The following is a 26669-nucleotide window of genomic DNA, read 5'->3' on the forward strand; positions in this document are numbered from 1 at the left end:
TGGGATGGGGAAAGGGCAGGGCCGGAAGAAATTGCTTGTAAATAGATTGTCTTCCATAATTCTCATGCAACTTTGGTGGCCGTGTACTAAAATTAACCCCAGTGTAAATGAATGAAAAACTAACAGTCACGATTAGAACGATTGCCTTCTCTTTTTGTTTTTTAACATGGAATGATAAATGTGAAATTTGGACATGGGAAGACAGTGGGTTGAGGTTTCTATTTTTTTTTTTGACATTTAATTCAGTAATAGAAATTTGTTACTTCATTCCTGTGCATAACTTATTTAATGTACTGTATAAAGGAACCCAAACTGTTACAGATGTATTTAGTTTGTTCTACACAGAAGTAGTCAATAAAAAGACTATATTCATCATCCAGCTCCTCCTTCCTCTCTCAAAGGATCCGAGGTTTGCTGCTGTGCCCCGGCTGCTGTCGGGGCTCCTGGCCAGGCTGGGGTGCTCTGGCCACCCCAACATTGGAGCAGGTGCCATGGGAGCCCCAAGCACAGCGCAGGTAGAGCCACCCCTCAGCCATGGCCTTTTGGGTTTCTTTAGGTTCATATTTAAACATATTCTTTTCTGAGCATATTTTCTTTTCACAGGGGTGTAGAGGAGCCTGCAAGGTGCTGTCACAGCCTCCAGCCAGAAAATTAGCAGTTATCAATAATTAGGTAAATAATCAGGCACTGGGAGGACAAGTCCCACATGGGAGTGGGGTCAGGCTGAGCCTGCCAGGGGACAGGGCTTCAGGGGGCCTGTCTGAGCGCTTAACGAAGGGTTTACCTGATCCCGGCTCTGCAGATAGCGCCGGGTCCCCCTCCCCACACCCCAAACCCAGGTTGCTCCTCCTGGGCTAAAGCCAGCACCCCCAACCCCGGCTGCACCCCAACACCCCACAGTGCCAGGGTACAGCATGCCCAGGGGCCACCGCTCCTTCTGCCACAGATTCATTGCATTTTAATCGCTGCAAATGGGGATGGAGGAAGAAACAGTCAATGTAACGTTTCTGGGGGGCTGGAAAAGAGGTTGGGGGGCTGGGGTGCAGGCACCGGTGTTGAGCACACCAGGCGTCAGGGACAGGCAGAGTGCGGGCATGGGGTAGGTGACGTTTGTTCCAAAGCCATTGCAATGGCTGCAGAGGGTGCTGGCATGGGCAGAAATACTTGATTTTCTTTTTCTATAAAATACTATTAGCAATCTGTGCAGCCCAGGACCCTGTGGAGCCTCGGCCTCTCCTCAGAGCCGGGAGGAAAAGGAGGATGGGGAGGAAGAGGAGCTGGGGGCCAAGAGGGACTGAGGGGTGTTGGGGTGTGACAGGCAGACCGCTGCTCCCCCCAGGGCCAGGCTGCCACCTCAAAACACGGTCCCACAGGCACTGCTGGGGGGGCCCAGCTCCCCTGGGGCAGCACAGACACTGTCGTGGTGGGGGGAATAAAGAAACATGAAAAGAGCAAAAAAAGGGTAAAACGGGTGGGGATGATGGGGAGGCAGCCACCGCCGACTGCAGGAGGGGACGAGGGACAGGGAGGTGACAAACGCGAGGGCTGTGCCCAGGGCTCCCCATCCATCACACACCGGCCGTGTCCTGGGAGCAGCTCCGGGGTCAGTTGTTGTTCATGATCCACCAAGAGGCTGAGGAGAGAGATGGAGGAGGGGGGGGACAGGGGTGTGCGGTCAGTGTTAAAAAGGGGAGGGGGATTAGGGGCAGCAGACACCAGGGATCGGGCTTTTCGAGGAGGCTTTTCCCTGGTCCCTGGCTCCACAGCACCCACCACCCCAGCAGGGTCCGCTCAGGCCGCGGTGACTTAGAGGGGAGCACTGGGAACACGGGCAGTGGGACCAGCGGGGCAGTAGGAGCACCACGGGCATGGGATTTTGGCCAAATTAATCTGCGTTATGTGTTATTTTATGCAAGACCCAAGAGTGACATCAAACTGGGGCTTAATTTGATCTCATCTGTCACCAAGCTCTCCTCGTTCCTCACAGCCTGGCCAGGTTTCCACTGGTACTGTGGGGAACGTGCATCTTTCCCCCACCTCAGCATCACTGGGCAGAGGTTCCACTTAAATTTGATAAGAAACTTGTTGGGGGTGAGGGTGGCAGAGCCTGGCCCAGGCTGCCCAGAGGTTGTGGAGTCTCCTTCTGTGCAGACATTCCAACCCGCCTGGACACCTTCCTGTGTAACCTCATCTGGGTGTTCCTGCTCCATGGGGGGATTGCACTGGATGAGCTTTCCAGGGCCCTTCAACCCCTGACATTCTGGATTGTGTGAAAAAATGCAATTTAGGTAACCCCAAATCAATTTACGGGTCTGGAGAGAGCCAAGGCTCCTGCTCCCTGCGCTGCTCCCTGCAGAACACCCTCCCCAGGCCTCCCCATGGCCGCCCTCACCTGGGAAGAGCATGGTGGTCAGCAGCTCCGGGGACTCCAGCAAGCTGACGATGGACCGCTGGAAAGTCTTGCTGCAGCTGGACTGCAAGTGGCTGTAAAACAGCGTGTGGGGTCAAGGGGTGCAGGGTCGGGGAGTGCAGGGTCGGGGGGTGCAGGGTTTGGCTGTGTCTCCCAGTTGTACGAGAGTTGTAGGATACACGGGATCCCTGCCCACGCACGGGGAACAAGGCTGCGTCTGCACTCCCCAAAGCGGGACATCCCCTCCTGCCCCGCTCCCCAGGCCCCCGTCGGGGTGTTCACCCCCTTCTGCTGCAAACAGCGCTGGCTGGGGCCGTGCTGGGTCAGCAGCCAGCAGCAGGACCGGCGGTGCAAAGAGGGGACCAGTGGGGTTCCCAGGGGACCCCCGAGGGGAAACCCCTTCCAGCCCCCACCCGGAGCGCTCGGGCGCATGCAGCCCCAGCCCTGCACCGGGAACGGCTCCAACCTTCTCCACGAAGTCACGTCCCGCCAGAACTCGTAGAGGATGAAGCAGGCCTCGTCCGTCAGCTTGCAGGCAGACACGCTGTGGGGACAGGAGCCACGCTGACAGGGCCTGGCGCGGGGGCATGGCCGCATCAGCCCGGAGCAGAGGCTGCACATGAGCCTCTCAGAACCCCAGAATGTCAGGGGTTGGAGGGCCCTGGAAAGCTCATCCAGTGCAATCCCCCCATGGAGCAGGAACACCCAGATGAGGTTACACAGGAAGGTGTCCAGGCGGGTTGGAATGTCTGCACAGAAGGAGACTCCACAACCCCCTGGGTAGCCTGGGCCAGGCTCTGACACCCTCACCGGGAACAAGTTTCTTCTCATATTTAAATGGAACCTCCGGTGTTCCAGTTCCTCCACCAGACTTACAAACAGTAGGCTGGACACAGCCACAACGTGTGGCTGCCAGGGCCAGCACGTGGCTCCAGGGGATCCCAAACCCAAATCCTTGAGGCTCTGCAGCTCCAGCAGCGGAGGAGCTCTGCAGCGGTTACACCGATCGTGCTGCTGCGCAGAAACCAGCGTGTTTTATTTACTCTTTAACACACCCCTAGCGCAGCCTGGCGAGGGAGCTCATCCTGCCTGCCCTGGGGAGGAGCTGCGCGCGTTACCGCTCACCCTTCACATGGAGGGAAACTGAGGCACGAGGGCAAAGAGCTGCCCCGAGACCACAGCACAAAACCACAGCTCGCTGCCCCAAAAAGCAATGCTGCTGCACCAGGCAACGCCTCCCGCGCTCCCTCCCGCTGCACAAACAGGCTGGGGCTGCCTCCAGCCCGTGGGAAGATGGAAGCAGCAGGGAGGGAGGGCACAGAGAGCGGGGCCTGGGGAACCACTGGCGCTCAGCTGCAGCATCACCAATTCCAGCTGAGGAGGAACGGTTCCTCCAGCCGCTGCCAAGGGCTGCAGGAAGGGACCGAGCTGGCCGAGAGCAAAGTGTCCCTTGGCAACCCCCTGGTGTGGAGCAGGACAGCGGAGCCTCACCAGGAGGGGAGACTGTTCGTGGAGAGGCGGCCCAGCAACGCTACACAGTCACCTGCACTCACAGATCTCACAACAGAAAAGCCCATGGGTTCCCAACCAAAACACCGTTCTCTGCCACACGTGTCACAATAAGCATCCTCCTTTTGTTTGGACTGAAAATGCAATTTTGTGCTGTTGGAACTGAAGAGCTGAAAAATGAGGCTGTAAAAGGGAATAGCGGGAACACTTCCCGCTGCAAGAGGCTTGAAATCTCCCATGGGAGAAGGGAAGCGCCGCTCACAGAGCAGCTGTGCCACCTCCAGGGACACGCCGGTGGCTGCACGTCCCTGCACTTGGACCTGGGCGCCGTCCCCAGCTCTATCTGCAGCCCCGGGGCAGAGCCTGGTCTCACAGGGGGGCTACAGGGGGCTGCACCCTCAGGTGCTCACGGCACATCCCACCAGCACCCCACACACCTCACACAACGCGATGCTGTGACACGAGCTCTCTCCTTGACTTTTCCCCCGTTCTCCTACACGTGCATGCCGCTGCCATTTGTGCCAACGTAAAAACCAGGCTCATCCTTGCCAGAGCCTGACAAGTGGGTCCTGCTGGGGGATCCTGCAGCAGGACCTGGGCTGGCGCCCAGGCACAGACACCGCTGCAGCTGTGACACTGCCCCATCCTCTCCGCGAGGCCAAAGCTCCGCACGCCGAGCCCACCCACGTACCCATCAGCACACAAAACACTCTGAAAAACAGATCCTTTTTGTCTGCCGAGGGTGCCACGTTTAAAGCCCGTTTCTGAGCGAGCTGTGCCACCACCAACCCCCTGCCCGCCACACTTACTGCAGGCAGCTGCTCTGCCCGGCGGTGACCTCCATGTAGGACCGGAATGCCTGGCGAAACTCCTCGATGCCGCTCGTCGCCACCGAGATCTGCCTCTTTGCCACCAGGATGTGCTGTGAGGGGACAGCGGGTGATCGGCATCGGGATGGACCTGCCCCTCCCGCTCCCACCCGGCTGTGAGACAATGCCGTGCCAAGCAAGCACAGCACTACAGAAGGGGCTGGCAGCGTGCTGCAGGGGACAAAGCCAACATAAAGTGGCTTTCTCCTACCTGGGCAGGTTGCCTTTACAATGGGGACTGCACCAAGAGATGCTCCAACCCCTGGTCCCGCTTTGGGGCTGCTGCAGTTCCCCGTGTCCTTGCCCAGCAGAAAGGGGCCTCAGGACCCTTCACTGGGGCTCTGCATGGTCTGCAGGAGCTCAGAGCAAACCTGGGGCATTTGGGCACCCTGGGCTGGCCAGGGCGCTGCCTGGGGCTGCCATGGACTGACGGAACCGCATTTGCCCCGGGATGGTCCCACGCGCAGCTCTCAGCTCTGACTCCCACCCGGGCAGCGGGTCCCCCCCAGATCAAGCGTCACAGCCCACCTGGTGACTCTGGTCTCGGGGACAGGAGCTGTGTGGGCACACGTGTGTGCAGCAGTGGGGACCCGTGCACACCGCGGGGTTACCTGCAAACCAGCAGCAGGACGGGGACTTACCGCATCTTGTCCTTTGCACATGGCTTCCTCCTTCAGTGGCTCCAGGCGTGGGCTCTGCACTCACACCCCAGGGAAAACCATCGTTACTGCGAGAACTTTGCAACAAGACAAAAAGCAATAATAACCCACAACCCAGTGGAGTTCAGAGTGACAGACAAGTACTGCTCTGGGGCCATTCCTCCAGGTACGCAGGGGAGAGAAGGGATGTGACCTGTGGGGCTTGGTGGCTCCAGATTGCCTTGTCAGATCAGCAGGGACCAGAGAGAAGCCAGGGGAGGGTCAGCAGAGCTGAAGGATCAAGGGGGATTTGGAGTCAGCAAGGGATGAGCAGCCCTGAGAGCCCAGGTCTGGGGAATGGGTGCAGCTCTGTAACGATGCCAGGGCCAAATACCAGGGCCAGTGGCACAAGGAGGGGTCCCGGTGCCACCCAGAGCAGTGCCAAGGTGTGGGTGCCCAGCCCAGCTCCCCTCTGCCGCGCACCTTGCACTCCAGCTTCTCGATGAGCTGCTGCAGCCTGTTGATCTGCGCCATCCACTGGCTGTTGTCTTCGACACAAATACCTACACGGGGAAGGGCAGAGTTGTCATCAAAAAGCCTTTCTCACAGCAAAAGCTTGCTTAAGACTCAGAAACCTTTAAAACCTCTGACTTAAACCAAAAAAATGATTCGGTCGTCTCACAGCATCCCAGGCTGGCTGGGGCTGGAGGGACCTCTGCAGATCCCCCAGTGCAACCCCCCTGCTCACACAGGGTCACAGAGCAGATCACACAGGGTCACATCCAGGCAGGTTTGAATGTCTCAGAGCAGGAGACTCCACACCCGCTCTGGGCAGCCTGGGCCAGGCTCTGGCACCTCCAGCAAACAAGTTTCTGCTCATGTTCAGATGGAGCCTCCTGTGCTCCAGTCTGTGCCCGTTGCCCCTCACCCTGGCGTTGGGCACCACTGAACAGAGTCTGGTCCATCCTCTGACACCCACCCTGAGATATTGATAAACATTGATGAGATCCCCTCTCAGCTTCTCTTCTCCAGGTGAACAGCCCCAGCTCTCTCAGTCTCTCCTCATCAGAAAGATGCTCCAGACCACTCAGCATCTCTGTAGCCCCCCCACTGGACTCTTCTCCTGAAACTTTCCCCACTGTTCAAGATATATAACATCCTACAGAAGCTGCAACAGTCCAGACTGTCCAGACACGTCCCCCTGTCCCTGCTGCTGCTCCCACATCCGCTCCAGGCTCCAGCAGGGCACAGACACCGGGGACACCGGGCTGTGGGTACCTGTCGTGAGCATCCCAGAATAGGGATCCGTTGGAGACAGACAGATGTTCTTCTGTCCTCTGCGCCCGCATCGTCTCCCTGACCTCGGGCCAAGCGAGGTCTCAGATTTCTTTATGTCCTTTCTGAAAGAATAAAATACAAACAGGAGGCTGGAGTCCCTATAGGGGTCAGCATCCCAGCGGGCTTGGGAAGGGCAGATCCCTGATGTCCCTCGCAGGGGGACCCATCGGTTCTCTCGAGCGGTGCTGGAGAGACAGGGAGGCCCAGGACATTCTATGATGCTACGACCAGCACGTCCCACGAGTACCTCTCCCGTCCCGCCTGCTCCTCCACGGTGTCCACGGCGCACTCGAGCGAGGCCTGCAGAGACTGCAGCTGCTGCATGGTTTCCCGCAGCAGGAAGCGGGTCAGGAACTGCTCCATCTTCGAGGAGGTCTCGTAGCTCTGTGAGGAAGGGAAAAGGATCTGTCAGATACCCCCCAGCTCTGCATAGGGCGAGCACAGTCACATCTGAAAGGGGTCAGCCCTTAGATAAACCCAACAGGGTGGATTCCAACTGAATTTCAACATATTGTAAGATACAATGACACTGTAGGACAAAAACATCTTCTGGCTGCTCACCTGTGAGGTCACAGTAAGGAATGCATGGTGTGACCCCAGCACCACAGGCTGGCACAGCCCCTGGAGCTGGGGGGACCACTCATGGACACCCCCAAACCCTGAGGTAAAAGCCACTTGCAGAAATAGCCCCCAGCTCTGCGCAGGGCTCTGGGGAGGCAGAGCAGCCCCGGCTGCCCGGCAGCTCACACTCTGCTCTGCTTGCACCGGGGTCTGGGACACGGCTGCGGGGACAGAGATTTCGGCTGGACATGAGAAATTGTTGCCCTGAGGGTGGTGAGAGTCTGGCCCAGGTTGGCCAGAGAGGTGGTGGCTGAACCATCCCTGAGACATCCCAGGCCAGGCTGGACGGGGCTCTGAGCACCCTGAGCTGGTGCAGATGTCCCTGCTCATGGCAGGGGGGGCACTGGGGAGCTGGGAAGGTCCCTCCAACCAAACCATCCTGTGATTCTATGGCTTTGGGGCAGGCTAAGGAGTACCCACAGCACCCCCTGGGCACAGGCAGCCCCCGCAGCGCAGGTCACCGGGCTGGTTTGGTGGCCTCTCACCCCAGGAGGACAGTGCTGAGCCTCTTGGCTCTGATGGGAAGAGATCTCTGCTGCGTTTCAAACGCACACCTGCCCACAGCTCTTCCCACTGGCTCGCTCCTGTGCAAGGGCTGCCTCACACCCCAGCCCCACGTCACCCACAGGGCACAAGTGACGGCTGCCGGATGGCTGATCCGCGCTGCAGCACCGGGGGGTGGCGCGCAGGGACGCGGGCTGTGCGTCCCCTGCCCACACACCACGGGCGTTAGTGCAGGGGCATGCAGGGAGGGCTCGGGGGGCACATCAGAAGTTCTGGGGAGAATGAAAGGGTCACTGTGCACACTGGCAAGAAGGCAAGCTGGACCGGGGGCACCCAGACAGTGCACACCATGACCCATGAGCAGGTCTGAGAAGCACAGCGAGCCGGGGAGGTGCCTGGACACACACACAGGCACCCCAAACTCCTTCCTTCCTTTGCCAGCTGTGACCATAGATCCCCTCAAGCAAAAATCTGCATGCAAAGAACATCTGCAGCCCACAGCACAGCTCCTTTCCACGTGCTATGGGTTCTGCTGGCAACACCATTCCCTCCAGCCTGGTCCAATCACTCCACTTTCCTGTCCAGTTTCCAATTCCTTCCTTAAAACCACCCGGAGATTTGTCTGTGCACTGTTAGATGATGCAAGGGCCCGGGGCAAATCTCCAGCCCCCGGGATGGAGAGGAGGTACCACAGCGGGATGCTCAGCGAGGCAGGGAGCAAGGAGGCAGGAGGAACGGCTGAGGCAGCTCGGACACGGGCAGGGCAGGCAGAGCCCTCGGCTGGGGCCGGGATGCAGAGCAGGTATCTCACCTGCTTTGCTCCTACAAGACTCCTCTTGTTCCACCACAGGGCAAGGGTGTCCCTCGGGAGTATTGGTCATGTCAAAACCTGCAGTCGTCATAGACAACGGCAGCAGCTTCACCCAGGCAGGCTTTGCAGGCCAGAATAAGCCCAAGTTCGTGCTAAAGACTGTGTCGATGCATCCCTGCAGCGCGGGCATGACGTGGGAGACCCAGCGGCACCCCACTCCTGCTGAATGCATGGCGGGCGTTGCTGTAGCACCCAGGACTTACCCGATCAAGTACGGCATCATTGAGGACTGGGATGGCATGGAAAACCTGTGGAGCCACCTCTTCTTCTGTGGCCTGAAGGTCCTGCCAGGGGACCAGCCTGTGCTCATGGCCGACTCACCATCCTGCCCCTCCACCAACAGGGAGAAGCTGGCAGAGGTGCTGTTCGAGAGCTTCGGGGTGCCAGCCCTGCACATGGCCAACACCGCATTCCTGTCCCTCTGCGCCTACGGCAGAGTCACTGGTCTGGCCGTGGAGGCTGGGGCAGGAGTGTCCCACGTCACCTCCGTCTGCCTGGGCCAGACCTGGAGGGAGGCGACCTACTGCCTCGGGGTGGCCGGTGGCCACCTCTCGGGCTACCTGCACAGGCTGCTGCTGGACAGCCCCAATGACCCCTCCGTGCTGAAGGCCCTGAAGAAGAAGACGCTGACCCAACTGAAGAAGCAATGCTGCTATGTCTCCACAGACTATGAAGGAGACCTCCACAACCAGGCTTGCCATCATCCAGCCAGATTTCAGACCCCTGATGGGCACTGGATAACCCTGGACAAGGAACGGTTCTGCTGCCCCGAGCCGCTCTTCCAACCACAGCTGCTCCAGCACAGCTCCCCAGGGCTACACCACTTGGCCTTTCAGAGTCTCCAGAAGGTACCTGACCACGCCAGGAAGGACACGGTGGATAACATCGTGCTGGCCGGGGGCTCCTCCATGTTTCCTGGTTTTCCCGAGAGGATGTGCTTAGAGCTGAACGCTCTGTTCCACGGCACGGGCTGCCGGATTCGGGTCCTGGCGATGCCGGAGAGACGCACAGCAGCCTGGCTGGGGGGCTCAATGGCCGCGTCGCTCACGTCCTTCCAGCACGCGTGGATCGCAAAGGGTGAGTACCAGGAGCACGGTGCCGCGTACGTGCACAAGATATTCCAGTAGGCAGACGGCGGCCATGCGCTCAGAGCATCCCAGCAGTGGGGAACGGCTCCTGCTGCAGCGCGAGCAGCTCCCGGACACGACCTGGCCCCAGGCAGAGCTGCAGCAGCAGCGACCAAGAAGCAGCTCCTGCGCTGCTGCAGGAGCGTGAAGTCGATTCAAGCACTCCAAAAGAAGTAAACAGTTTTTCATTTACACTCCGGGTTATTTCTGCATCCATCACTCCAGGAAGCACATGTCCAACCAGGCTAGCAACGCAACCGCGTCTGGTGCTGTGAATTGTCCCGGCGCAGCCGCTACGCAGCCGAGCGCCGAGGCCGTGCACATCCAGAGCATCACAGCAGCACCGGCCTCCGAGCTGCTGCTGGAGGCTGCCGGCATGGGGAAGGGGTCTTGCCCCAGCAAAGCGCTCCTTCCAGCAGCAGGGAGGGAGCACAGGGCTGGAGGAAGGAGCTGGGGGGACAAGGCGCCCACACTGGGCAACGTTACTGTGCGAGGTGATTTCTGCTCTTGCACTGAAGCACCGGGTACAGAGTATGGATGGAAATCACTGTCTCTCAAGAGAGCCACAAATGCTGTTTTGCCCTTCTGCATTGACTTAGAAAATTTCATGCTGGGTAAGGGGGAATCAATTGAAAAATGCACCTTCCCTTCAGTTCAGCTGCCCGGGCCCCTCGGCACTGCTCAATCGCCTCCCTCCGAGCAAAACCCTCTTGCCAGATGTTGCACCATGCAGCTCAAAACCTCCGCAAACAGAGGTTCGACACAAAAATCTGCCTCAGAGAACACAGCATTTCCTGCTCACAGCAAAGACTCATGGACAGGAGTCACGGAGGAAATAACTCAGCAAGCACGAGACAAGGCTTTTTGGTTGGAAACTGGTATTTCAACTCCATTGACCCAAATGAAAATCCCAGAGTTACCAAGAGCTGCTATAATTCTACTTTTGAGAGGTTTTATTAGTTTCTTATGATGATAGTTAAGCTTGAGAACAGAATGGAATAGGTGATCGCATAATTCCTGCCAAAGGAGAAATAAGAGCGCCAGACTTGGAGAGGTATTTCTGGGCCAGTCTGCAGTGTCTGCGAACTGGAGAATGGAAAGATTTTAGCACACAGGTCCCCTGTGAGAAATATCAGGTGGTTTCCCAAGGTTTTTCCACAATTCACTTCTTACTCCGATGCTATCATATTGCAGGTGCAAAGCTTAGCCACAAGATAAGCTGTATTTAGTACACTGCAGCACAGCTATCAAGTTATATTTACAAACGTAAGTGGGAATGACAGAATTTGAAGAAGAGTCTTCTCTTCAAAAGGCATTTTTACCATGTGTCTACCAACCCAGTGAGGAAGGATGGGAGTGCAGAAACCCCTAATGACCTGGTTTCCTCCTGCCAACCTGTGGATCCACAACACAGATCACGAGCATGTTTGCTGCCCATGCACACACTATTTCCTACGGTAACTACAGTCACACAGTGAGAAAGACAACCCTAGCTCGCACTTCCCATGCTCTGTCACAGTGTTCATCCTACAGCCAACACTGTGCATGGCAGGCGGTGAGTCAAGGGGACACCAGTGAGGAGACACCATTGATCCAGCCCAGGTACCTGACCTGCAGCGACAGTGATGGCACATGCGGAGGTGGGATCCTCAACACCAAAAAGGCTTTTTGGCAGCACTGGTTCAAACCACAGCTCCCAAACACAGCACTGCAGCACATTTCCTCTGAGCTCTGGGTTCCTTCTTTCCCTCTCCTCCCTGTAGCTCGTTGCCCTAGCACGGTCTGAGCAAACCCAGGGCATCTCTTGGCTCTGCTTCTGTTGTGCTAACCAAGTGGCCCATGCTGTCTGTTTTCCTGTTGTAAAGTGGGCTCCTGTTTACATGAGCCTTTCTACGGCTGTGGGGCAGTACCTGGGGGATGCAGGGCTGAGGAATCCTGTGGCAGCAGGACAGACCATGCCCTAACCAAGAGATGCTGTGGTTCAACTGGTGAGACCCTTCTCCTGGTTCTGGCTAGCCTGGGTATCCCTGTCTCCCCAGGACTCATGGATGCTGCCTGAAACACAGACTGGGACAAGAGGAAGGGACACAAGAGCCTTTAGCATCTGTTGCCTCCACAGCCCGCCCCGGCAGCAGAGCTTTATGGTGAGGCACAGCTGCCCCTCCAGCAGAAGCAGCTCCCCAGGACCAAGTTTCATTCATCTCTTCCAGGAAGGTGATCTCTGCCAAACCGGGGCTCCCACTCCTCAGCTGTGGTGGCATTAGAGGGGTTTGAATCGAGAGAAGTGACGAACAGATGTGTACTGTGGGAAATCTTTGTTCTCTGTCCCCTCCTCGGGCTGAGTGAGGTGTGAGCGCTGGCTAAAAACCAACCTAATAAACCCACTAATCCCATAATAACCCAAGATCGATTCCCATTCTGGAAATACAAACATGTGAATATATTCAGGTCACCGCAGGTACGCACACAGCATCCATCATCTCTGCCAGCGTCCAGCAGCAGCAGATTTCCCACAGCTCTGACAGTGCCCTGACCACAGGGCTGCAGTGCCGCCCTCTCCCGCCTCCTCCCCAGCACAGAGCCCCACGGACCAGGGAAGCGCAGGGAGATGCTCCCCAGGGGGGCCAGGATCTGGATCGGGCACTCAGGACCACCCGGATCAGCACAGACCGTGCCTGGGTGAGAGCAGCGCTGTGAACATGGGCTGCTCCGGCTCCGGGCAGATCCAAACACGAGGGGAGAAGCAAGCCCACAAAAAATCTGTTTGAACAGGGAAAACCTGCTTCTGTTTTCCAGGGAACCCCCGTGGCACCAGAAACTATGAAGTGAATGAATATATCACGGCAGGACTGGGAAGAGGCAGTAATTGCATTGTCCTTTGGAGAAATACATGAATACACAAATTCATTACCAAAAAAAACAAACCGAAACAAACTAGAAAAGAACTGAAATAAAGTGTAGCTCTCTGAAGGGGATTCATTCTCTCCCCCTAGACTTGCATTTAATAACTGTGAAGGGGGCCAGGCAGCTGAACCAAAGAGAAAATGCATTTTCAAGTGATTCCCTCTCCTGGAATGAAACTTCCCAGGGTACAGGGACATGCTGCTGAGGCTGGATCTGACCAGGGGAAACTCAAAGACAGGGTGAGTTCCTGACTGATGCTGCAGAGGCACCAACACCCCCAGATGACCCATAGAGCTGACAGTGGGACCAATCCTGATTCGCGTTCCTGGGCGATCAATAGGCCAGCAGACGATGTGCATGCGGATTATGTCCTTCATCTGCTTCTTACCAAGCACCGAACCGCCGCACCAAAGGGAAAGAAAGGGACGGCCCTTCCCACAGCTGGAAAACTGCAGCAGCTGCACATACAGCTAAACCGTGTAATACATTTCAGATGCAAAGGGGGCTGCTGGTCCCTGGGAGGGTCCCTGCCAGTACCGGCTGCTGCTTTTTCATGGTCGTATTTAGCCCATGATGGCACTGCAGCCCTCTGCCCTCTGACACAGAGGCAGGGGGGCTCCCAAAGCAGGAGGCTGCTCACTCTAATTAGCAGCCTCTAATCTGCCTCCCATCGGTACAAGCTGCAGGGAGAGGGAGAGGATTCACCACAGGGATGAACAGGGCACAACGCTGGCAGTCAATGAATTGCACCCTTTCCTGCTTTCTCCCAAGCACCTCACCGTCACCTTCCCACCGCAGCAGCTCCTGCCTCCTCACCACAGCTCATTTTTGTTGCACAGACTGTGCTGAGCACAACCTGCCGGGGTCAGTCCAGAGCAGGCTCAACCCTGGAGTCCCCATTTGGCACCACACCGCTTTGTGGAACAGCTCTTACTTTGGCTTGGGGACACAACAGCGATGCTCCCAGAAACAGTGTCCCCAGGCAAGCGGTCTTCAAAGAGCTGTTGATACACTGACTGCCAGAGCCCTATGAGGAACAGCCCAAAGACAGACCCAGAGCACCAAAGTACTAGTTCTACCCTTCTCCTGTGGCTCCCCCTCCTCCAGGAATGTGCACGCTGTGCTGCAGTAGCACTTGCTGCACATGGAGACAACCAAAGCACACACAGGGAACCCCGCTGATCTGGGAGGTGCCACATTTGCTGCCCCTGTCAGCCCAGTTTAACGCTAAGCAAGCAGTTAAGGTCACCACGGCTTCTGTTCTGCACCCACCTGCTCCACCGCTCTCCCAAGGTCCCATCCTTACCAGCTTGGTTTTGTCCATGGCTGCCAGGACCGCGGAGTTGAGGGCTTCCAGGGCTGAAAGCACGTTCCTGTATTCTCCAAGATATGCCGAGAAGTAATCTGAAGCAGGAGAGAAGACCACGGTGAGCTTCCTCGTGCCTCCATCCCTGCCTCCCCTGCTGCTTCCCACACACAGCTGCAGGACAGCGCTCGTGTCCCTGTCCAGAGTCACACTCCCCGCTGAAGAGTCCTCACCTATCCACAGCGACAAACATCCCATCCCCTTAGGAAAACTACCTTCTATGCGGGGATTCGGACACAGGGACTGTCAATGCCACTTGACCGCCCAGCCCTGCCCAGGTCAGACACGCACAAAGTGCCCCCGCAGACCCGAGGGACGGGAAGCCCCCTGAGGCAGGAATACAAGCCTACTCACCGCACAATTTCTCTGTGTCCACGTTGCTACAAGAAACAAAAACAAGCTCATGTTAGACGGTGGGGCTGGTTTGGGAGAAACAGTCGTGGTGAGCAGGGTCTTGAGGGCCTGTTTTGAGCCCCTGGTGGATTTGCTGCTCCTCCTGCATGTTCGCAAAAGCTGTATTAGAAAAATGAAAAGCTGCACAAGTTTAGAGGCAGCAGGTCGGGAGCTGGGGCAGCCCCGGGCAGCGCTGCAGGGCCTCACCTCCGCCTGGGGGCTGAAGGAGCCAGCGAAGCTGCTCCACCACCAGCTCCTGGGGCTGGAACATGCCGGGAGAGGGTCCAGGAGCAGGACGGGAGGCCGGCAGCGCCCTGCGCCCCCGGCTGGGCAGCTGGGCTGGCAGCGCCCGTGCTGAGCCCCAGAGCTGGCGAGCTCCAGAAGATGCTTCTTGAAGCCAACCCCTTCCCCTAGAAGGGCCAAGTGTCCAGCCAGGACTCCTCCTCGTGCCTCCCTTGTCCTCAGCCCAGGGGCTCCCACAGGGCTGCCCCATGGCACCGGGAAATATCCTCTCCCACCCACCCCACAGCTGTGCCCCAACAATCCTCCTCCCCCCAGGTGATGTGGGGCAGCATTCAGGCTCCCAGGGCAGGGGCTGGACAGCCTCACAGCCCACAAGAGGGGTTGTTCCTGCTGTGAAGGCTCTTAATGCAGGGATCTGGGTGGAAAAACCTGGAGGCGGGGACCACCCCCCCACCCCTTTTCAGTGGCAGGGAGCACTGCCCTGGAGAATCGACGCTGGCAGCCCCGCAGGGCTCGGACGGGCCCCTCCTGCTGCTAACAAAGGTGCTGCTGGGGCAGGAGTGGGGAAGGAAACGTCCAGAAACAGCCATATGTCTTTGAGACGCAACGTCAAGCAGAACTGTGGGTTTGTGAGAAGCGTCTGGATCCACCTGGACAGCCAAAGCCACGGTGGCGGAGATGCTGGCGATGCTCAGCATCACCTGCAGAGAAATGCCCCAGGACATCACTTATTCGAATTAGCTCAAGAAATTCTGCTCTCTCAAAGCCCCTAAATGATCACAGCCATTTTTAATCCTGATTGGGAAAGTGGAAAAGAAGGCAAAAGAGAGTTTAAGTGCTGTCACACATGGAAGAACTGGTGATAGCGGGAGTGCGCGGGGCTCCAAGCACAAGGGCGGCTGCAGTGCCGCTGCCCGGGGCAGCCAAAGCACAGGCACATCGCTGACGCTGCTCACAAGACAAAGGGGCAAAAACGCACCGAGGTAAAATTAGAGGAGAGCGTGGGAAGTATCCTAAATGCCATGCCAAGAATAGGTGTAATCACTTAAGCAAAATCTTCCTACAGCTTCTCCCAAAACATTAAAGGCTGCTTTCTGTGCCTGTCTTTCTGCTGGGCTTCCACTTAGTGTACTTTAATAATAGTGCTTAAAATTCTCAAAATATTTCGGTGCGAGACGTCAGTGCAGACCTGCAGCAGCGGGACTGCAAACCCCTCTGTCCAGCTAATGCGTCAGGCACTTCTGAGGCAAGAGACAGCCAGTTTTCGGATGCAATTTGGCTCATCTATTTTAAACACCTACCGCAGGAGCTGATTACGGCAGGGCGCTGGCGCACTGTCCTGGCACTGCAGACAGTTTTTAAAGTGGATTATAAAAAAATAACACAGTGTTCCCCTTGAGAGGCAATACAGATAATCAGCAAAACCACAGCCTCTTCTTCTGCCGACTCCACTCCATCAGACTTTGCTGATCCCATTTCTGAGCAGCTCCGCGCACCCGGCCACAGCTTGTGTTTTGAAACACGAATTCAAAGTGGGAAAATGTCTTGCTCTTTCTTAATTTTTCCATGTATTTCTGAAAGCTGCCTGGAGGCTGCAGAGCCGCTGCTGCTGCACTGCCGCAGGAGACCCGACACCGCAGCGACCGCGCGCTGCTCGTTAGACCCGTGCCACAGAGCAGTGACTGCAGCCACTGGTTCCCATCCAAGAAGATGGGTAAAATTCACAAGAGAGGGGATGCGGGCATAAGAAAATGAAATATATGGTGAAACACCAAGTGCATACGTTACCCAGATGTTTGCATCGTCCCAGTGAGAACAGGAGGAAGAAGAAGGGGTCACCAGCTCACGTCACTGCTCAGCTCGGGTCTAGTGAGCAGGTGTCCTTGTGAGAAAGAACTACTACCAACACAAACCCTACAGCTTCCAAGGGGAGGCCAGAGATTATTAAATAACTCCTTCTAGTCTGTTTGCTGCTTAAAAATAAACATTAACTAATCAATCAATTGAATAGCTAAACACTGAACCGATCACCAAGATCTGGTAGAAGATCCACTCCTGTCCCAGCACAGCCCAACCTGTCACAACCCTGCACAGGCACCTCTCCGCACATCCCGCACCCCACGGCAGCCCCAGGGCACAGTCAGGGCAGGGAAGAGCGCAGCAAACAAACTGCAGGACCCATGGGGCCATTTCCATGCCACCCGAAGCTACTTCATCCCAGAAACCAGGAGGAGCTCGTGTGAGGAGCCTGCACATCAAATCCTGACGCATTTTGCAGGGCAGCTTTGCCCCGCTCCTCTCCCTGCCAGCCCCGCTCCCACTCCAAGAGAAGAGCCATCCTCTGCCTCCAAAGCACTCATCCCGAGACTCTCCACATTGCCACACTGCTGTATTTTGACTGTGCTCAAACCACTGATTAACTGTAATTAAGCTTGAACTGATGATGAAGGATCTTGTCATCATTATGCTGTTGGGATTTTGTCAGAATGTGCCTGGAATTTATGCAAGAAAACAGCAATCAGCTTCAGCAAAGCAGATGGGAAATCTTTTATTTTTACCATTTATCATGTTGGGAACCTCGGCTGCCACCACGCAGCTGGTTTCCAAACCTCCCCGGTGCCACCCAGCGTGGTTCAGTCTCCCCGTCACTCACAGACTGGCAGAGGCTGGGTGGGGAAGCTCACACAAGTCCTTTCTTCCACAGACCCAGAGACTCAAGATTATTCCCACTGAGAGTATTTAAAACTCACCAGGTCAGTGCTCGCACCCCTTGCACTTGTGGCTCAAGGTCAGACACGGGCCCTGGGCAGTTTGTGCCCAAATCCTGCCATCGCCACCGCACCACCCCCGAGCAAAGGAGGGTTCACCAGACCTGTACAGATACAGGACAGAAAGACACGCGAGGTCCACGTGACACTTCCCTGGGCAGGTTTCACTGCAAAGAGCGGTAGGCACACAACCTGTGCAACACTGCAAAGTTCGGTCCAGAGCCCTTTGTGACTGATTCTCTGTTAACTTGTCCCCATGAGACCCTGGGATGTGCTGCCACCTCGCCTGACGGGGCTGCAGCCGGACACACGGCTGCTCGGAGAGCAAACCGCAGCAACGGAGCTCTTCATCCCTTCGAAAACTTTTGTCTCTTCTCAACCAGACATTTCAGTGGATGAAGAACTTTTTCAGGAAGAAGAATCTGTTCTGCAGCAGTGCCAGTGCTGGTGTGGGGCTTTCTGACAAGCTGAACGAAAACGGTGGACCGAGCAGCCAGCTCATAAAAACAGGGAGTTCCTCCAAATGCAATGCAAGGTGGCAGCCTGGAGGAAGGGGCTGTGCAGCCCCTATCGGGGGGACAGCAGGGCACCCACACAGCCCTGACAAGACAAAAGCGGTTGTACAGAGAGCAAGCCCAGCCGCACACCCCGAAAATGAATGCCAGAAAGTCCAGCTTCATACCCAGAGCCACAGAGATCTCTACGGCTTGATTTCGGTCACCTGCTGCTGCGCGGTGGGCGAGCAGTGCTGGGCAGCCCTGGGGACAGATCTGTCCCTCAAGTCCCTCGTCCCCGCGGGCACACACCTCTGATCGGGATCAGAGCGCTCTGGCAGACACGGCGCTGCCCCACTTTGTTGGTAGGAAGGCAGGATGCCTCTTACCAGACAATAAGCTGAGCACCAGGCTTCTTCTCTGGGATGTCGCACCTCTTCTTCCTCCTCAACAAGCTGGGGATGAAGCTGAGGAAATCACATACAGTTCCCTGCTGCCGCCTCCCACGTCCCATCCTGCTCACACATGGAGCACATGGACCAAATCACAGCGAGGGACAGGAACAAGAATGACACCTGCAACAGCCTCAGGGCTGGACTTTCCCTTCTGCTCTCACAGAAACAAGGGCGTCCTCGCAGGGCTGCAGGGACGGCATCTCCTCCATCGCCCTGAAGTCACTGAATGCAGGAATTTGGAAACCAGCTCTGTCCACAAGGTCCCTTCTGTTCCTCGTGGCAGAAAGAGATCAAAGCCCCAGTGATCACGCCCTGCTAATAGATGTCACCAGCTCAATGCTGCAACCACCACGTTGTCATAGCTACCGCACCGTCATTACGGGTAACGCGGTATAGGGAGCACTGCTGCAGCCAGGGCCCTGTGTGGTCCCACAGCCCGCTCTCACGGGGCCTTCCGTCAGTCCTGCTGATCTGCTCCGGACAGACGGAAGAAGCTCGACCTGAAAGCAATGGTAAATCAGGAGATCTTCACCATCCCGTTAACAGCATGGTTAAAATTCTCTGCTTCGCTGCAACTGGTGTTTTCCAGCAATATTGCATGGGTGGTGACCCCAAGGTCACCCCAAAATTGAGCTGGAGGAAAGGAGAATTTGCAGAGGGAACGGCTCACTGCTCGCTCCCTGGGATCACAGCCCAAAGGGGCAGAGGGACTTTCAGGAGATGCCTCCTGCTGCCCACACCCAACAAACCCAACCCGCACAACAACACCAACAGGCAGCCAGGCTTAAAAGAAAGCGGCAGCAGGGGCTGCCCACTGCAGCCCCCTCCTCTGCCCCATCGCTAAGCAGGGGCATCGCTAAACCCATCTCCCCAACACGCAGCAGGAGTCAATCACCGCCACTCCCCCCGTCCTGGGTGGATGACATGGGGACACGCAGCCTGGGTGTTCGCTGTCCTTTGCTTGGTGGCACCCAGTGGCTGTTGGCATCTCAGCGTGCCGCGGGCTCTCTGTGCCGCTGCACTGGCTGCCTGCAGAGCCCCGGGACCAGCGTGTGCAGCTGGGGCTGCTCTGAGCCGCCTCTCCCTGCCCGCAGAGGTGCAGGAGATGTTTCCTGCGGCGCCAGGGAAGCGGCACAAGCCGGAGCTGAACCTGCTGCTTGAGTGTAGGAGAAGCTGCAGCCCCCTTCTCCCCAGCAGCAACGCTCCGTTTGAACCAGCACCCCCCAGACATGAACTTTATCAGCAGCCAGTTTCTCCCAGTGCCAAAACACCCTCGTTCCCAGTGGCCGGCACGGCAGAGGGACCCGGATCTCAGAGATGAGAAACCAGCTGAGCCAGACTCCCCTAGGATAGCGCCAGCCAAGAGGAGACTGGGGCTAAGTGCAGTTACTTCTCCTGTTCTTTGGGGGTTTCTTTTTTTAAAAGTAGCTGGCCTAAATTCACAGTTACCCTCGTAAGGCCCACTTCTGATGGAAAGCAGCTCTTACATAAGTGAAAAGCAGCTCCCTGTGTCAGCAGTGGCACAGCCTGCGAGTTCACGCAGTCTGTGCGTCGTCCTCTCAGCACCGCACGCTCCTGCAGACACGCAACCTGCTCTGGAGAGCTGTATATTTCTGGAATACGATTTTCAAACTAACATAATGTAATTTTAAATGGATGTTTGCTTTTACGGAACTATGGTAAATCTGATAACGACTGATCTCAAAATGTCTGGCTTCTCTCATCGCCAATGCTCGTAGCTGGTGTTCAATGGGTTTTAACATCCATGTATTACAAGAGGTATGTTTATCTCACCCTATTTATTGCACCCGCCTCCAAATGTCCTCCATCTACAGTCAAGCAGTTTTATAATCTCCTTCATCTCCTCTCCTCTGTGTCACCACAGTACTCACTCCGAGTGACGCCTGTCAATGCCGCTGAACAACTCCCACAGCTCCTCCGAGCTCAGGATCCCATCAGCGAAATAGTTCTTGAACTCCTCAAACGACAGCTTCCCATCATCTGCATTTAAATAAAAAGGGAAGAATAATTATATATCTGCAGAAAGAAGCACACAGGCCCCAGCGATCCTCCCAGCAGCCTCTCTACCAGGAGCGTGGGATCACTGGGCATGTTGTGCATAATAATCAGTGCAGATCTCTTGCTGGAAACGCGTCCCACCCGTCCCCATCACAAACCCAGGAGCACTGGCAAGTGGGGCCACTGCGGCTGGAACTTCAGGTGAGAACTCCGGACCCTTCCAAAAGACACCACGCAACGTTTTCACAAACACAGGCGGACACTCTGTACTTAGGTGACAGTCCATGTGCAGAGCCCATTACAAACTGCACAGTGAGGACAGTATCAGGCTTCTACAGAAAGAAAATCTCTCCACTGACTCAAGAGCTTTTCCCTTCCTCCCCCTGGAGGACTTCAGCTCCCGGGTTGCATTTGGATCTGCAATAGAAGCAGCTCCTGGAGCCTGCAATTTACCATGAAGGAGAAGAGCCCAAGTAGGGGTAGGAAGGCTCAGAGCAATGATTTATGATTTTGGACTTCTTGGTTTATGGGTGCCAAGTTAAAAACAGGTAACAAACACCAGGGGCTCCAGCAGATGTGCAGGAACAGGACCCCCCAACCGGGGGGGCACATGTAAACCCCAGACTGAGCACAGAGACTGAATCAGTCTTGCAAGGGACAGAGAAAGAGTCCGATGGCCCCTGGGCTGCCTAATGCCCAGCTTGATTTGCCTTCTCTTCTCACTACTTGCGGGCAGGAGAAAAGCTCAGAAGAGGCTCTGCCCTGTGTGATTCATGGATGGTGAACTGGGGAGCACATCTGAACTGGGGGAGCCAACCTCCCAGCCCCTGGCCAGGCTCTTTGTTCCACTCTCTTCCTCCAGGCAAATGAGAAAAGCATTTTTCTTGCAGCCAGAGAGCTCCTTGCTCCTATCAACCGTCTTTCAGGCAAACCTCCCAGTGGGGAACGGGCTGCACTGCTGCACCCAGAGCCGGGCAGGGACGGGGAGGCAGCGGCAGAACAAAGCACTCACCATTCTTGTCAGCTCGCCGGAAAATCTGCAAGAGAAAACACGACAGGGTTTAGTGAGGCAGCAAGAAGAGCAGCGCGGCTGGACGGCAAGCCAGGCAGCACCCGGCCCCGGCGGCAAAACCACCTCCCAAAAACACCTCCCGGCACCCAGGGAGCCATGGAGAAGCCCCAATACCAGGGCTGTGCAGGCTGCTCCGGGAAAATTCCCTTTTGCAAACCATTAAAGCCATTTCTTGCCTCCAGTAAACCATTTCTTGCCTCCAATGCGCAAAGCTCTCAGCACAGCTGCCACTACCCGAGCGAGCCCAGCACTCGCACCAAGCATCTTTTAGGCAACACGGAGAAGAAGTAGAAAGGGCTTTGCTACACCCTTGTGATGAAAAGCGTTTAATTTTTCAGACCTTTAAATGGAAGAACATTAACCGTAAATCCACGCTGTAACGGGAGCACTTTGTGCATCACCGCTGACACTTCCAGCAGCTGCACCGAGGAGCACCTCTTGTCCTGCTCTTTGTAATCACCCTTCCCAACAACCCTTCCTGTGCCACCTCGACATGCACACACACTGTAATTAATAATTCATTAATTAATTAATCTGTAACTAATTGTGCCACAGAGCACAGCTGAAGAGCTGCTCCAATTCAGGGTCTCAACCCAGGTTCCCAACCATAAGGCTTCTGCCTATGGCCCAGGAGAAAGCCGGGGTTTCTTATCCCTGCCTGGCTCCTCTTTCCCCAATAACTGCTGGCAGCTCTAGGCTGACCCCAGTAAGGAGCAACATCATTTCCGAACCCTGAAAAAGCCAGGAAAACGGTAAAGAGGACTTTACCATATTCTTCTCCATGCACCTGCGAAGCGGAGGTGAATGAAACCGCCCCCAGAGCAGCTCTGCTCCTGCAGGAAAACACGTCGCTGCCAGCTACCCCCTCCACCCCCAGCTCCCTTCTGCACCGCTTTGCTGCACCTTCTGATGGCACAAGTCCTTATCTAGTCACTGAAATGTCCCTGAAAAATTGCTTTGAGGTGAAGAAACAACTGCTCGGAGAAACCGCTCACTCCTAAGGAAGCCGCTCGCTTGCAACTGGACTTGCAACTGCAACTTTTCTGATGCTGGTCCCAGCAGGGAGATCCCTGGTCCTTCCCTGTGGCTAAAACCAGGAGCTCACGCACGCTGCGCATTTCTCTGGGTTTCACAGCAAAACTTTGTCCAAGCCAGAGGGTTCTGTGCCTCAGGGCTCTCGCGGCTGCAGGGCTGCTCATGCCAGGGCTCCCCATAGGTCTCACCTGCCTGTGCCACCACGTCACCTCCCTCTGCCTGGGGGACCCCACTTTCCACTGAGGCAAAAGCTTAATCCTGTGGAGCTCTATGTCATCGGAGGGACACATGGCTCATTCAGTGACATCTCTATGACTCCAAATGTCACCAGGGCCAGCTAGGTCATCCCAAAGGCAGTCCAGTGTCACCTAGGCACTTGAAAAATGCAGATTCAAGTCAAACACTTCCCTCTCCCAGGCTGGTGTTGCTCAGCAGGGTCTGTCTGCAGGCTAGGAGGGAGAAGACAATTTCAGGAGGGATCCCATGGAGCTGAGAAGGTCTCTAATCCCGTGTGAGCCCAGCCTGGGTTGAGCAGAAACCTCAGCTGACTTTTCTCCATCACACATGGGACCCTCTGCTCCAGTGGTGCGTTAGAAAAGCCCAGCCAGTGCACCCACAACAGCTGCCTGAAGCTCAAAATAACTAAATGTGGAGCAAACAGCACAGCTGGGAGAGCCCTGCGAGGCAAGGCCATGTGTGTTCCACGTCCCCAGGGATGCTGGGGCTCCTCGCTGCCTCCAGCGAGCCCGTCCTCAGCTGGCCCCGGCTGCAGAGCGGTGCCTCGGAGAGCACCGCACGTGCTGGAAAGCACCGATGGCTCCTGCGCACGAGGCACCGTCCAAGCCCAGCCAAGCCAAACTAGCACAGAGCCACTTCCACACTCCACGGGGTGACCCCCAGCCCCCCCAGTGCGCAGGCACACACATGGCAATGCAGGTAAGCGCTGTTCCCTGTGCAAGAGCCCGGCACAGGTGGCAGCCCCGGGACAAAGCCAGGGAAAAGTGATGCAAAGCCAGGCAGGGAGTGGGATCGGGTCTGTGTCAGCTGTTGGAGCGGCCCTACCGGCAACCCCTCGCCTGCCCTCGGGGGACTGGCAGGCTGCGGAACATGGGGACACCGCCTCAAACCTGAGAGAGGCATTTTCCTTCAGCCCTGGCTCTGGGGCTTGCGTCCAAGTGGCCGCAGCCCGCACGGTGCCTGCAGCTGCAGACACACCAAGACCGACGGAGGAAGCACCAAACCAGTACTTACGTGGGGATGAGTCCCTCACATCCCAGGAAGGAGGCACATTACAGGGCTTCTCCCTGCCTACAGGGCAGGAAGCAACCGCGGCTGCTGGACACACAGCCAGGGACACGCTGGCTGCTGGGGAGAGGACAGCTGCCCTGGGAACACTGTGCTCAGGGACCCACCGCAGGCTAATACAGGCTGCGGCCACAACGGCAATAAACAGCGGCTGTCCCAGCAGCTTCTCTGAACCCCTCATACACCAAGAGTAAGCAAGCCCTGAGCACCAGCCTGGGGGACAAATCTGCTGGAGGTCTGCACAGAGAAACAACTACGATGGCAGCACTGCAGTTCGTACCGCGCCCGCAGCGAAGCATCGCAGGCACAGCCCTCCTCCTCCCTCTCACCTCTCCTGAAGGCCAGTGATCTGCGCTCCGGTCCCAGGAGACGCACCGGTCGCATCCTGGGATGTGTCCCGGGCAGCCGTCCCTCCCGCTGCCCGAGGGGCTGGCCACGATCCTGCCCCGCTGCGGCAGGGCGGCTGGAGAGCGGCCAGCTGCCCAGACCCAAGAGCAGAGATGTTAAACTCACCCTGCCAAGCTCCGGGGCTGAGGCCAGAGCAAAGGGAGCCACAGAGAAGAGGAAAGGAAGCCGCCAGAAAGCAGCAGCTATAGCTGTTAACACTTCCCATTTTAATTGCCTTAATGATGCCCTGAGGGATAGATGTGGGACTCAGCGAGTGCCTGGAGGAGCTGAGCTGGAACACAGCTGTCACCACCAACCCCCTCCAGCCCGTTTTCCATCAGCCAAGTAATTAGCGTGGTTAACAATGCTGGCTGGAGAGCCCTGCAATCTGACATCCCCCCATGGCAGGAGAGACCCCTTACCCTCCCCTGGAAGCTGCAAGCACCACCGTGGCTGAGGGAGCCGCACTTTCCAGCTACTCCCTGCTGATGCCAGCAGGTCTCCCTGATGGAGGACCAGACCAGGCTTGGTGTTCACCTTCCCAAAGTGCTGCCCCAGATCTCCTGCTCCCCTTCTCTAGGATAAACTGGAACACGGGGGGGTGGCATCACCTGGACTAGGACAGGATGGAGATGACAGTTGACACCATCCTGGGCTGTCCAGGTGCGCCCATTGTGCTGTGTGCCACAGCAGGAGAACCCAGCACCAGGGCACACAGCTCCATCTCCACAGGAGCACCCTCATCACAAGCCTTGAGGAGACGGGGCACGACAGGCAGCATCACGCCAGGACATGTCTTGTGAAAACAAAGACGGCCACTATCCGCATCTTCGACCCCCCTCAAGCCACCCACAGCCGCCAGGATGTCAGGCTGACCCCCAACCTGCACCAACAGCAGCTTCTTAACAACTCCCATGTGCTGGGAGCAGCAGGGATGGGGCTGCAGCAGGCAAGGGACACACTCCATCTGTGGGATCCCACGGCTTGCAACAGCTACACAGCACCTTCTGCAGCTTTCCTGCCACACACAGCTCCTGCTCCAGCAGTCACGACAGACAGGATGTCACGACTCTCCATAAGGAGAGGGCTATTTCTGGCCACTCAGAGGCCCATAATTCAGGAAAAGGACACAACATTAAGCATTATTTGAGACGTCGTGACCCACGCCTTGATTCGCAGCTTCAGGCCTGGAGCAGCAGCCAAGCCCACTCGTTTGTCCCTCGGGTTTGGTCCCTCGGCCGGGGCTCCGGAAAGGGGCATCACCCGGCACCTGCGAGCACAGCCCAGAGGCGGCACCGCGGTCCGGGCTGACCCCGCGGAGGGACGGAGGGGTTGGCCGGGGTACCGGCGGTACTCACGTCGTGGAAGATGGGGAGAGGCTGGCGACGGGGCGCGGGGCCGCGGTCGGCAGAGAGCAGGCAGACGGCCAGCAGCTCCGCACACGCCATCATGGCCCCGCCGGGAGCGGGCGCTGCGGCGCCGGAGGGAGCGGTGCCTGTCAATACGCTGCCGTAAGGACCGGTGCGGCGCCGCAGGGAGCGGTGCCGTGCCCCGCAATGCGCTGCCGTACGGACCGGTGCCGTGCCCCGCAATGCGCTGCCGTACGGACCGGTGCGGCGCCCCGCAATCCGCTGCCGTACGGACCGGTGCGGCGCCCCGCAATCCGCTGCCGTACGGACCGGTGTGGCGCCCCGCAATCCGCTGCCCTAGGGAACGCAGCACCGAACCGCACTCACCCCAGCGGCTCCGCAGCCGCCAGGCAATTTTGCCTCCGCTGGAGGCCCGCCCCCGCGGCCATCCGGTTGGTCGCGGATGCTGATTGGCACCTGCGACCGCGCATCTGACTGGCGGAGGGGCGAGGGGCGGGGCGGCGAGGAACGCGGGGCTGGGCTGTGGTCGCCACCCGGTGCTGTGGCCATGGGCTGATCCCGGTTTGATCCCGTGGACCCGCTGTGGCCCCGGTTGATCCCTGTTTGGCCACGGGTGGTCCCAATATGGTCACTGTTAGCCCCACAGTAGTCCTGGTTGCCCCAGTCGGTCCCAGTCTGGCCATAGGTGGTCCCAGTATGGCCACCATTGACCCTGCCGTAGCCCTGGTAGCCAGCTGGCCCTAGGGTTGCCCGAGTTTGCCCATGGGTGGTCCCACTGTCCCCCAGGTCAGTCTCAAATGACTTTCTAGTGGTGGCAGCTCCTCCGTGCCCACAGTGCTGGGCAGTCGGTGCTCAGTTCTGCGTCTCCTCCATGCAGCACACTGAGCATGAGACACTTGGTCCCTAATACCTCGAGGAGATCTAAAACCCCCTTCCCACCCCAAGCAGGGGGCTGCAAGGCTGGGGGACAA

At 57.2% G+C, this 26669-nt stretch overlaps 2 protein-coding genes across 4 annotated transcripts; one reads left to right on the plus strand and one right to left on the minus strand.

The window, feature by feature from the left end:
* Positions 1 to 1189: 1189 nt before the first annotated feature.
* On the minus strand, positions 1190 to 26038 carry NECAB3 (N-terminal EF-hand calcium binding protein 3). 3 transcript variants are annotated; one of them, XM_080354537.1, is made up of 13 exons: positions 25687 to 26038; positions 21542 to 21566; positions 20403 to 20511; positions 14512 to 14537; positions 14098 to 14195; positions 7012 to 7148; positions 6705 to 6826; positions 5910 to 5989; positions 5430 to 5483; positions 4729 to 4841; positions 2877 to 2954; positions 2393 to 2484; positions 1468 to 1633 (listed from the first exon to the last, which is right to left on the minus strand). In XM_080354537.1, the coding sequence occupies exons 1-13, from the start codon at positions 25777 to 25779 to the stop codon at positions 1605 to 1607; spliced, it is 1056 nt and encodes a 351-aa protein (XP_080210663.1). In that variant the 5' UTR covers positions 25780 to 26038; the 3' UTR covers positions 1468 to 1604. The 3 variants fall into 3 exon arrangements, with proteins under 3 accessions (XP_080210661.1, XP_080210663.1, XP_080210662.1); XM_080354536.1 differs by having other exon boundaries at positions 2877 to 2984; XM_080354535.1 differs by lacking the exons at positions 2393 to 2484; positions 2877 to 2954 and having other exon boundaries at positions 1190 to 1633.
* On the plus strand, positions 8769 to 9887 carry ACTL10 (actin like 10; the record flags this gene model as incomplete). Its single annotated transcript, XM_080354929.1, has 1 exon — positions 8769 to 9887. The coding sequence occupies one exon, from the start codon at positions 8769 to 8771 to the stop codon at positions 9885 to 9887; it is 1119 nt and encodes a 372-aa protein (XP_080211055.1).
* Positions 26039 to 26669: the final 631 nt, after the last annotated feature.

Source organism: Nesoenas mayeri, assembly GCF_963082525.1.
Source record: "Nesoenas mayeri genome assembly, chromosome: 16".
NCBI classification, from domain to species: domain Eukaryota; kingdom Metazoa; phylum Chordata; class Aves; order Columbiformes; family Columbidae; genus Nesoenas; species Nesoenas mayeri.